Source organism: Nicotiana tabacum, chromosome 18 (assembly GCF_000715075.1).
Source record: "Nicotiana tabacum cultivar K326 chromosome 18, ASM71507v2, whole genome shotgun sequence".
NCBI classification, from domain to species: Eukaryota; Viridiplantae; Streptophyta; class Magnoliopsida; order Solanales; family Solanaceae; genus Nicotiana; species Nicotiana tabacum.
Genome location: NC_134097.1, coordinates 127,933,459 through 127,943,121, shown reverse-complemented (window position 1 = coordinate 127,943,121; position 9,663 = coordinate 127,933,459). Strand labels below are relative to the sequence as shown.

Genomic DNA, 9,663 nt, shown 5'->3' with positions numbered 1-9,663 from the left:
GAATCGGCCAACGTCCCTTTTGGCAAAAGCTTTGGGGCACCCAGTATTTTTTCTACCCTTTCTTGATGCTCTTTCATTTGGTTTCGGAATATTTTATTCCCGTTCTCCATCTCCTCCATCTTCTTCAAAATGACTGTGAGGGTGTCGTTTCCTGTATCACTAGCATTGTGAGTAATACCTGTTACAAGGGTCGTGCTGCTCGTTAGCTGTTGATGCGATGCAGACCCTTGCCTCTTCTCTATTTGGCCTTTGAGCGGGCTTGTCGAGGAAGCCAGTTAGCGTGTTTGTCAACCACGCCTCGAGTAGCTTTTTCACTGCCGATGGTGCCTCTTTTGTTGTAGATGTAGAGGCCCCTTTGCCGTGCGAGTTCGTGATGGTACCGTGAGGTGGAGGGCGAGCTGTTTCACCTAGGAGAGGTGTTTGGTGTTATATCTTCGCCCTCCGTTTCATCCACTTCGTTGATGGTGTGGAGAAGGTTGGTGGTGAGGTCGGCTATCGCCTTCCTCTTTTCCTCTTCGTTGCCTGCCATGTTAGATTTGTGCACATAAGGAAGTATAGGGTTTTTGCGTTGTTTTTTTAAATATAGAAGAAACTAAAATTTTAACTAGAAAATCCCCACAAACGACGACAAATTGTTTGACCAAAAAGTATGAAACCTTTTGTTAAACTAATTAAATAAGAAGATAATGGGTAAATCCTAATTAAATATAATAAATCCTAGATCAAAAGCGTACTTGCACAGATATCGTGGAAATGCATTTTAATCAATTTAATACAGCGGGTATTAAAATATACTGTTATGACTGAGTGGGAGAATACTGATAAGCAATAAGTATATTAAATGGTAATAGATATAAATAGAGAGAATGATTCACCCAAACATTAAATGAGGTGGATGATTCTTTCCTCTGACAATGATGTAAGACAAATGAATATGAGAATATATGGGGCTTTCTCGAATCTGATGCGAGAAATATGGGATAAACAACAAATTGAATCTTTATGGAAAGACAATATTTGTATTTCTCTTGAGAGTCAACTTTTCATAAGAGTTCTTGTCATATAAAATATTACATGCCTTTTGCCTTATTTCTCCTATTATTTATATGAGATATTCCCAAAGAGCCCTAAAAAAATACAACAGAAGGAATATTCAATGAAATATTTTCTTTGAAAGTTCCAAAGCCATACTAGCCGTTATTTCTGTTCCTACCGCTCGAGTTCGGCCCTAATATGCCACTCAACGGCTCATTCTTGTTAACCACTGATCGACCTCGACCAAGTCGCCCGTGACGAGTTACAATCCTCACATTTGATACCTCTTCGTACCGAGTTTTCAGTCGGATTTTGACCCATACAAGTATAAATATTCAAATGATAGCCGTTAATTTTTCTTTTATTAATGTATATAAATTAAACTCATAAAGTTTTAGAGAATTAGAAGAACGAGATCAAAAGTGCAAACTTTGATGATGTGTGCCTCTTCCTTGTGACTTCTTTAGCAAAACAAGAGATATACAGATCTCAGCCTGAAATATTTACTTCAACAAAACCTATTGCCTTATAAAATACTGAATTATTCAAGAAAAGGAATACGAGTGCGAAAGTTTATATTCTTCAAGAATTCAGAGGAGCTAATGTAATTTGAGGAAAAAGTATGGGTCAATTGCAAATGTTTGAAAAGTTGAACGCACACTGAGCTCCACCTCTTCTCTCTCTGAAGTCTAAGCTAGTCTCTGTCGGATCTCACAGTGGATATTACATTCTCACATCGATCCGAGTCGAGTCGCTACTGACTCAAAATGCCGAGTCGACTCATCCTCCTCATTTCTCTCTCTTCCCTTCTTCTCTTCTCTCTCTTACTCACCCCTTCACTCGCCAAACCTCCTGCCTCTGCCGCCGACGACGATGACGCAGACCTCAGCTTCCTCGAAGCCGACGACGAAACCGACGCCGCACAGCACAACACTTTCCCAACCGACACCTTCTCCGACAACGAAGATTTCGACGACGAGGAGGACTTCGAAAATTACGACGATTTCGAAGTCCCGTCGGCGTTCGACAACGAGGCGGAGGAGGAAGATGAAGGTCCTAAGTTCGACGATAAAGACGTCGTCGTTTTGGGGGATAGAAACTTTACTGACTTCGTGGAGGACAATAAGTATGTGATGGTGGAGTTCTACGCGCCGTGGTGTGGGCACTGCAAGGAACTCGCTCCGGAGTATGCCACCGCGGCGACGGAGCTGAAGTCGGAGAATGTGCTGTTGGCCAAAGTCGACGCCACGCTGGAAAATGAGCTGGCAGAGAATTATGAAGTTCAAGGATTTCCTAGTATTTATTTTTTTGTTGATGGTGAACACCAACCTTATAATGGCCAAAGAACCAAGTGAGTCTTCTTTCTTTACTATAAGCTCAAGAATCAGTACTTCACGAGTTTATTTTGGCGATCATGGTTTTTCATAAATGGAAAAAGATTAAATGATGGAAAATCTTCGATTTTTGCATACAATAGATTTTAGGCTTTTAGCTAATTTAATTATGAGCAATGGAGCAGCCATAAATTTATACAAGGGGATTTAAAAAAGATACTACAATGTCACCCCTAGTAGTTGAACATGCGATCTAAAGCAATTTCTAAAGGGATTCAACAGTTCATATATAATAAACAAAAAAAGATTATTCTTTTCTTCTATTTACATATAATATTTCGATGAAGCCGATTCAGTAGAACCCCTTATTCCTACCTAGGTCTTCCCCTGATTATGAGCTTCTAATTTTCTATTATGTTTCTCGCCTTCTAAAATGATTTCTGATAAATTGCGCCAGCTTGTAATTGCATACATATTTTTTATATTATGGCAGCACTGATGGTGTAGTCAATCTTCCTTCATGTCCGAGAAAATTAATGAGTCTTTCGTTTTCAGTTAGATAAGTGTCTTGTGACATTTGTTTTCATATAAGGGTAAAAATAAGCAGCAGCCAGTTTGCAAAAATGGGGTCTTTAGTTTCGTAACGTCAAGTGGAAAAGTTTTACAAATCATAACAGTGGCAATTTCCTTGGTTCCTTTGCAAATCCTTCTCATAGATTAGCATACTCAAGTTAAACAGCCATAGAAGGGCCCAAATCGAGGACTTCGGCACGCTCCTTTAAACAGTTTTTGTTATGAATCTTGATTGAAAGATGATTGTTTGAAGCAGATATATTCCCTTTTCAGTACATGGATTTTTTGGATTTGTTAGGAAGGAAAGTGTAGTAGGCTGCTTATTTGGTCTCTATATGAGTTTTATGATCTTGGTACCCCCTTTCAATAAACTTCTACTTGTATAAAAAGAAGAAGAAGATATATTCCCCTTCTCCTTCCTTTCTTTTCTGCTTTTGGATTATCAAATGCACTTGTATGCTGGTCTTAAGTTGATAAGAACGTTTCACTTCTAGAGATGCAATTTTGACTTGGATCAAGAAGAAGATTGGACCTGGCATTTACAACATAACAACAACAGAGGACGCAGAGCGTGTACTAACCTCTGAGAACAAAGTTGTTTTGGGGTTCCTTGAGTCCCTGGTGGTATGTATTGCGTACTCTAGCATGCTACTTTTTACACATTCTTATTGGTTACTTGTACTGGGTTGTTGTTATGTTGCTCGAGTCCTCCAAAAATGTCGCTGCACCAATGCTGGATCCTCACAGAATGAATAACTTTTGAAGGACTCAACACGCACCGTCTACATTTTTGAAGGATCCGAGCAACATGGGTTGTTATTGCATATTTCAGTTCTTATTGATATACTGCTTGCTTTAGCTTTGTGAGGTTTCTCCTGGTTATGGGGATAGCTTTTTCTTTCTATATTTTGGGTGGTTAAATAGTACAATATGAACTTTCTACGGCTCACAAATATTTATTTTCTGACGTTATGAAAATCATTGTGGGCATTTTTGTGGCACTTAAGTGAATTACTTTTTTTCATTACCATATGCAATGAGCTTCATTTATTGGGAACATAATATTCCCTTCTATGCTTTTGGGCATTTTTGGCAACCCAACTGTTTGCTTTTATTCATTGTTATGGAGTTTAACTTTGAACCTATCTCTTTTTCTTTTTGAGTTCTTGATAGCATCATATGGACTGTCTGCGACTAAACCTTTTTACCAGTCAATGGGCTCTTATCATTTGATTCCTCATGTTGTGATTGTTTAAACAATTACAGGGTCCTGAAACTGAGCAGCTTGCAGCTGCTTCAAAACTTGAAGATGGCCTTAACTTTTACCAGACAACAAATCCTAACGTGGCTAAGCTATTCGCCATTGAAGATATTGCTAAACGCCCTGCTCTAGTCTTTCTTAAGAAGGAAGTGGAGAAAGTGGTGCATTATGGTTAGCTGGTCCCTTTATCCCTTTTACTATTTGTTTTTAATTACCGAAATTGTATCTTCTCTTTTGGATAACGTATCTGAAGAAAAGAGAAACCCCACTTACTTGTTTGATTTCTGCTCTTATGTATATGGGCAACTTGATTGTTGCAAGCATTTTAAGTACATCTAGTTTTCATTTTAGTGCAATGCATATATATCGCATGGTACCAAATTTGGAGGTTTCAGGTTAATATTGAGATTGGAAACCTACATACTTTATGTGCAGAATGGAATTTTATGCCCACATGTTTGTTCAAATCAACAAATTTAAATGGAACTCAGTACTTTGCCAATTTCAATATCCAAGTTTATTTTTTAGTGGAATCTCGGGTTGCTAACTTAAGATCTTTCTGCTTATAGATATTTTTACCATCCAAATTTCATTTTTCAATTTCATTGTTTTGGTCTCAAATGGGTCCGATTGAAGCTAAACGAAATGCTATTTTATGGATTACTTTCAGGGCCATGGAGGTTGTTTTAAGTGGGACTAATTTCTAGTATCCAACCTAGCTGCTTTCTTTCTTACTGTATAATCTTTTCGAAGTTTGGGAAGAACTAAAAGAAAGACAAATAGGATATGACTCATTTTCTTTTTCTTGAATTTTGGCTTCAGATGGTCAATTCACCAAGTCTGCAATAGCTAAGTTCGTATCTGCTAATAAGCTTCCTCTTGTGACAACTTTTACTAGAGATACAGGGCCTTCAATTTTTGAGAGTCCAATTAAGAAGCAGGTAATTTAGATGTGTTATTGCATAATATAGTGACTTTTGTGTAATGGAACTATGGAAGTGTATCTTTCTCTTTTACAAATTGTGATTAATGCATTTACTCAGGTCTTGCTTTTTGCCACAACAAATGATACGGATAAAGTATTCCCAACATTTCAAGAAGCTGCAAAACTTTTCAAGGGAAAGGTAATTAAGCTTCATTTAGTATGTGATGTCAACAATATAGGTGTCTGGTTTCATACAGAAGGCTAATTATGTGGAACCATCACTTAGAATTGCTTTATGTTAGCAGAAGATTGCTTCTTACATTAAATCACCCTGCTTGCCCCTTAGTTGTGGTCATTAAGAGGATGAAGAGGAGTGAAATCGATATACACACAGCACTTTTACAACCATGAGAGATATTCATAGGAAATTTTATTTGATCTTGTTGAGTAAAACATTAAGCAAACATTTAGAATTCATAACCTCTTCGTTAGAAAGAACGTTTTTTGTGTTGCGCAGGAAATTTCCATCTCTCAAATGTCCTTCACGTATCTTTATAATGACTTAGACATTGATAACACCAATTTCAACTAAAATACGCATCAGATACACACATATACTCTTGTATACTATTTGTTTTTCTGTTACTCTTGTCTTGTGTGCTATTCAAGTTATCTCATTGGGGTAAATGCAAATTGTGGATCTAAAGTTGAAGGGTTTATGTGTGTCGGGGGAGTGAGATGTGATGAGGGTGGTGCTATGGTGATCACGACGAGATTGAGCTGAGTGCTTTTCCGTAGTTGGATGGGAAGTCATGATTCACCTATATAACACCCCCCCCCCCCTCCCGGAACACACACACACACACAGAGAAAAAAATGGTAGTGTAAGAGAAGAAGAATGTAAGTTGAACAACTGCATTTTTTTGTTATATTTTGGGTGTAAAGGAACATGCAAATGGGGCAGAATCAGTTTTAGATCTCATAGGATACCTCCATGAATAGGAGGAGGAGATACTTCTGGTTTTTGGCTTCCCTCTGTACAGCACTGTCAGCACCATCTTAGTGCTGAAGTTGTAAAATCCTACTTACCTCTTCTAAAAAGAAGAATGTAAATTGAATGCTTGTAGTTCCACATTAGTTGAAAAAATAGGAGAATCTTAAAATTAGACTCCTCTAGATTGGTTTATTAGCTGACTTCTTTCATTTTCCCACAGATTTTCCTATCTTAAGGAATAAAAAAACTAGCAGGAAAATAATTTGTAGCACAACCCTTATCAAGTTGTACCCCTCCCCTCCACCCCCGAAAAAGGGAGGGGCCTAAAGATTCCTGCAGTGCCAACTCCAGATAGCCAGATTAATTCATTTTCATGATCAACCCACACAGTTTGAAATGTAAATCTCCATTAAGTTCCATGATCTGCAAAACATCGTGGAGGCACTGGAAGACCACTGCTTTTTGGAATGAAAAGAAAAGCTCACTTCTCTTCTTGATTATTTTTTATCTGTGAACCATTTTCATGTCTAATGTCACCCTTTAGGAGTCATGCTTAAATTGTTACCTGGAATTAAAGCGTTATGTCTTTTATCTGATTTGATATTCCGTTGCCATTAATTTGTTAATAGTTTTGTATCATGGTTTTTTTTTCTTTTCTTTTTCCAAGTTTAGAATCATAGTTTCTTATTCATATATTCTGCCTTCTTGGTAGTGGGGGTTGAAGGTGCACATGATTATTGATATAGCTTTGGACAGTATACGTTGAATAAAAATAACTTTTTTTACACGTTAAAGGAAAAATTGCTAGCAGACAAGTGTGCTCTAATGCCTGATGACTGAAAAGCAGTATAATCATGGATGTTTCAACTCAACTTCATTATTCTGTGTTAATTTTGAAAAGTTTGCAGGGAGATAAGTTTCCGTTCAAAGCTGAAGTTGTAAAATTCCAAAATTTTGTTAAAATTTTCAGTATCTTTTCTCCATTCATTGCGTGCAATATTAATAAAGTAATACAATAGTCATAAAGTAAATAATGTACTGGGAACAGAGATTATCCAGATTACTACATATCTTCCATAAACTTTGCAGCAAAAATTCAAAACTCTGACCCCCTTGGCTGTATATTTGCTGTCTGAGATGGAAATGTAGTTGTGCTGCTGATCTGCATGATGATGACGAAACTATCAATTGACTAAAACCATGTATTCTTTTCATGGATAATTGCAGCTTATCTTTGTTTTTGTCAATATGGATGATGAAGAAGTTGGAAAACCAGTATCGGATTATTTTGGAGCCACTGGAGATTCTCCAAAGGTAATAATCAACAGATTATAATGGACAAGAGGGGACTTTTTGGAACCAAGGTTGCAATATTTATCATCTTGTTTGTTTGTTTCCTGTAGGTTATTGGATATACAGGTAATGAGGATCCCAGGAAATATATTTTTGATGGGGAGATCACTGTTGAGAAGCTTAAGGTAGAATGCCTCCTTTTGTTTGTTGGTGACATTCTTATTAACTACTTCAATCAGGAAGTGTGGGACTGCATTTTTCTCATCTTTTTTATCTATCAGGCGTTTGGAGAGGACTTTCTGGGAGGCAAGCTTAGAGCTTTCTATAAATCAGACCCTATTCCTGAGAATGTAAGGTGTGATTTCACTTCCTGGCCTATGATTTGTGACGTAGTTGTGCTGATTCAGCTCTCTGTTTCATGTCTTGATTATTACAGAATGAGGGGGATGTGAAGATAGTAGTGGGGAACAATTTTGATGACATTGTTCTAGATGAGTCAAAAGATGTGCTTCTGGAGGTATTAGACAAGCTACTAAAGGCTGTACAATGAATTCTTTTTTTCTTGTTTCCTTTTCATTACTCAGGATTCTATTTGTAGTATTCAATTTTACTTTTTTGTTTTTGTTTAGATCTATGCACCATGGTGTGGTCATTGCCAAGCTCTAGAACCAACATATAACAAGCTCGCAAAGCACTTACATGGCGTTGAGTCTCTTGTTATAGCCAAAATGGATGGTACCACAAACGAGCACCCTCAGGCAAAGGTAGTTCGATAGTTTGTAGTGTTGATCAGAACAAGATTGTATAGTTTGGTCACGAGCTGCTGCTTTTCCTAATTGCTTTTGCTACAGTATTTACCGGTTTTCGTTGTTCATTTGTGTGTGCTGCCTGAGAGTTTCTTTCAAGTCATTTGTTGGATGCAATTGTTGAATGGAAGATCATATGCACTCCTTTGCAGGCTGAAGGATTTCCTACACTCCTCTTCTTCCCAGCTGGGAATAAGAGCATCAATCCTGTAAGTGATAGTTATTTTGTTTGTTCTCGGCTTCTCTAAAATAAGCAAATTAGCTAGTCTTAATGTATGTTTTATGATTCTACAGATTCCAGTTGATGCTGACCGAACTGTGGTGGCGTTGTACAAGTTTATCAAGAAACATGCATCTATTCCTTTCAAGCTTCCAAAACCAGCTTCTTCAACTACATCGGAGAGTTCCGAAGCCAAAGAAGGTGCCAACGTCGATTCTAGCCATGGAAAAGACGAACTATGAAAATTACATAGGTCTGTTACTTTTTCTTGGTTATTCTCCTAGCTTCTTGTAGTAGGACTAGATAAACGGGCTAGATAGATAACCACGGAACATTTTTCTTTTCTTCCTTTTATTTCTTATTTGAGTTTAAAGTTTTCTGTCACTCTATCAATGATGTTGTAATCAATAGAAGCTGTTTTTGGATAAGATGTACTCAAAAAACATAAGTATAACTAGTGACACACGATGCTGAGACTTGACAAATGAATTATTGAAAGATGTTAAAAATGTGAATACAACAATTCACTAGATAAGAAAGGCACAGCGGATCTTAGTCATCCCAAGCCTAGTAATTTGATACTTAACATCAAAAATCAAGTTTTTTTGTTAGAATTCCAAAATTTGTCCAAATTCCCCAAGAACACAGCTTTAGCGATTATGGTGACTCTGTCGCAATTATTTCTTTTATAATTATGGTGTTCAGGTTAGTTTGTGTACACCTTGACTATAACATAACATTCTTGCTATCTACTGGTATTGAAAATCTCAAGAAACATTGACACGGTAATACAAACGGGAGTTGCTCAGGTTTAAAATTCTTCTGCATAACCAAATCTTCAAATCATAATCGAGACCGTTTTCACCTTACCAATATGAATAGGGAGAAATTCAAAAATAGCTAGATTTATACGTGGTAATTGAAAAATAGTCACGGTTTCAAAAGTAATTGAAATTTAGCCATTTTTCATGTACAAGATAAATCTGAACAAAAACACTGTTCAAAATGAGGAAATATTCCAGCATAATATACCGGAGTTTGAATTTTTTACATGTGAACTTGTTATGCTGGAATTCCATAATGTGCTGGAGTTCCAACATAATATGCTGGAAGTCCATACACATGTGCTCCAATCTCCAGTATATTATGCTGGAACTTTCCGTGTGCTGGAGTTCCAACATAATATGCTGGAAGTTCATACATAGGTGCTCCAATCTCCAGT

The 9,663-nt window shown here is 37.2% G+C and overlaps 1 protein-coding gene across 1 annotated transcript; it reads left to right on the top strand.

Moving 5' to 3' along the window:
- The first annotated feature begins 1,596 nt into the window (after nt 1-1,596).
- Nucleotides 1,597-8,869, top strand: LOC107802010 (protein disulfide isomerase-like 1-4). Its single transcript, XM_016625444.2, has 12 exons — nt 1,597-2,386; nt 3,437-3,566; nt 4,209-4,374; nt 5,026-5,144; nt 5,247-5,327; nt 7,350-7,436; nt 7,526-7,600; nt 7,697-7,765; nt 7,852-7,932; nt 8,045-8,179; nt 8,374-8,430; nt 8,516-8,869. The coding sequence occupies exons 1-12, from the start codon at nt 1,803-1,805 to the stop codon at nt 8,681-8,683; spliced, it is 1,752 nt and encodes a 583-aa protein (XP_016480930.1). The 5' UTR covers nt 1,597-1,802; the 3' UTR covers nt 8,684-8,869.
- Nucleotides 8,870-9,663: the final 794 nt, after the last annotated feature.

Excerpts from the sequence above, each read along its gene's own strand:
- LOC107802010 (XM_016625444.2), top strand. The coding sequence starts at position 1,803 with ATGCCGAGTCGACTCATCCTCCTCATTTCTCTCTCTTCCCTTCTTCTC. Across the intron at positions 5,145-5,246 it reads AGAGTCCAATTAAGAAGCAG|GTCTTGCTTTTTGCCACAAC; the intron begins GTAATTTAGATG and ends GCATTTACTCAG. Across the intron at positions 5,328-7,349 it reads CAAAACTTTTCAAGGGAAAG|CTTATCTTTGTTTTTGTCAA; the intron begins GTAATTAAGCTT and ends GGATAATTGCAG.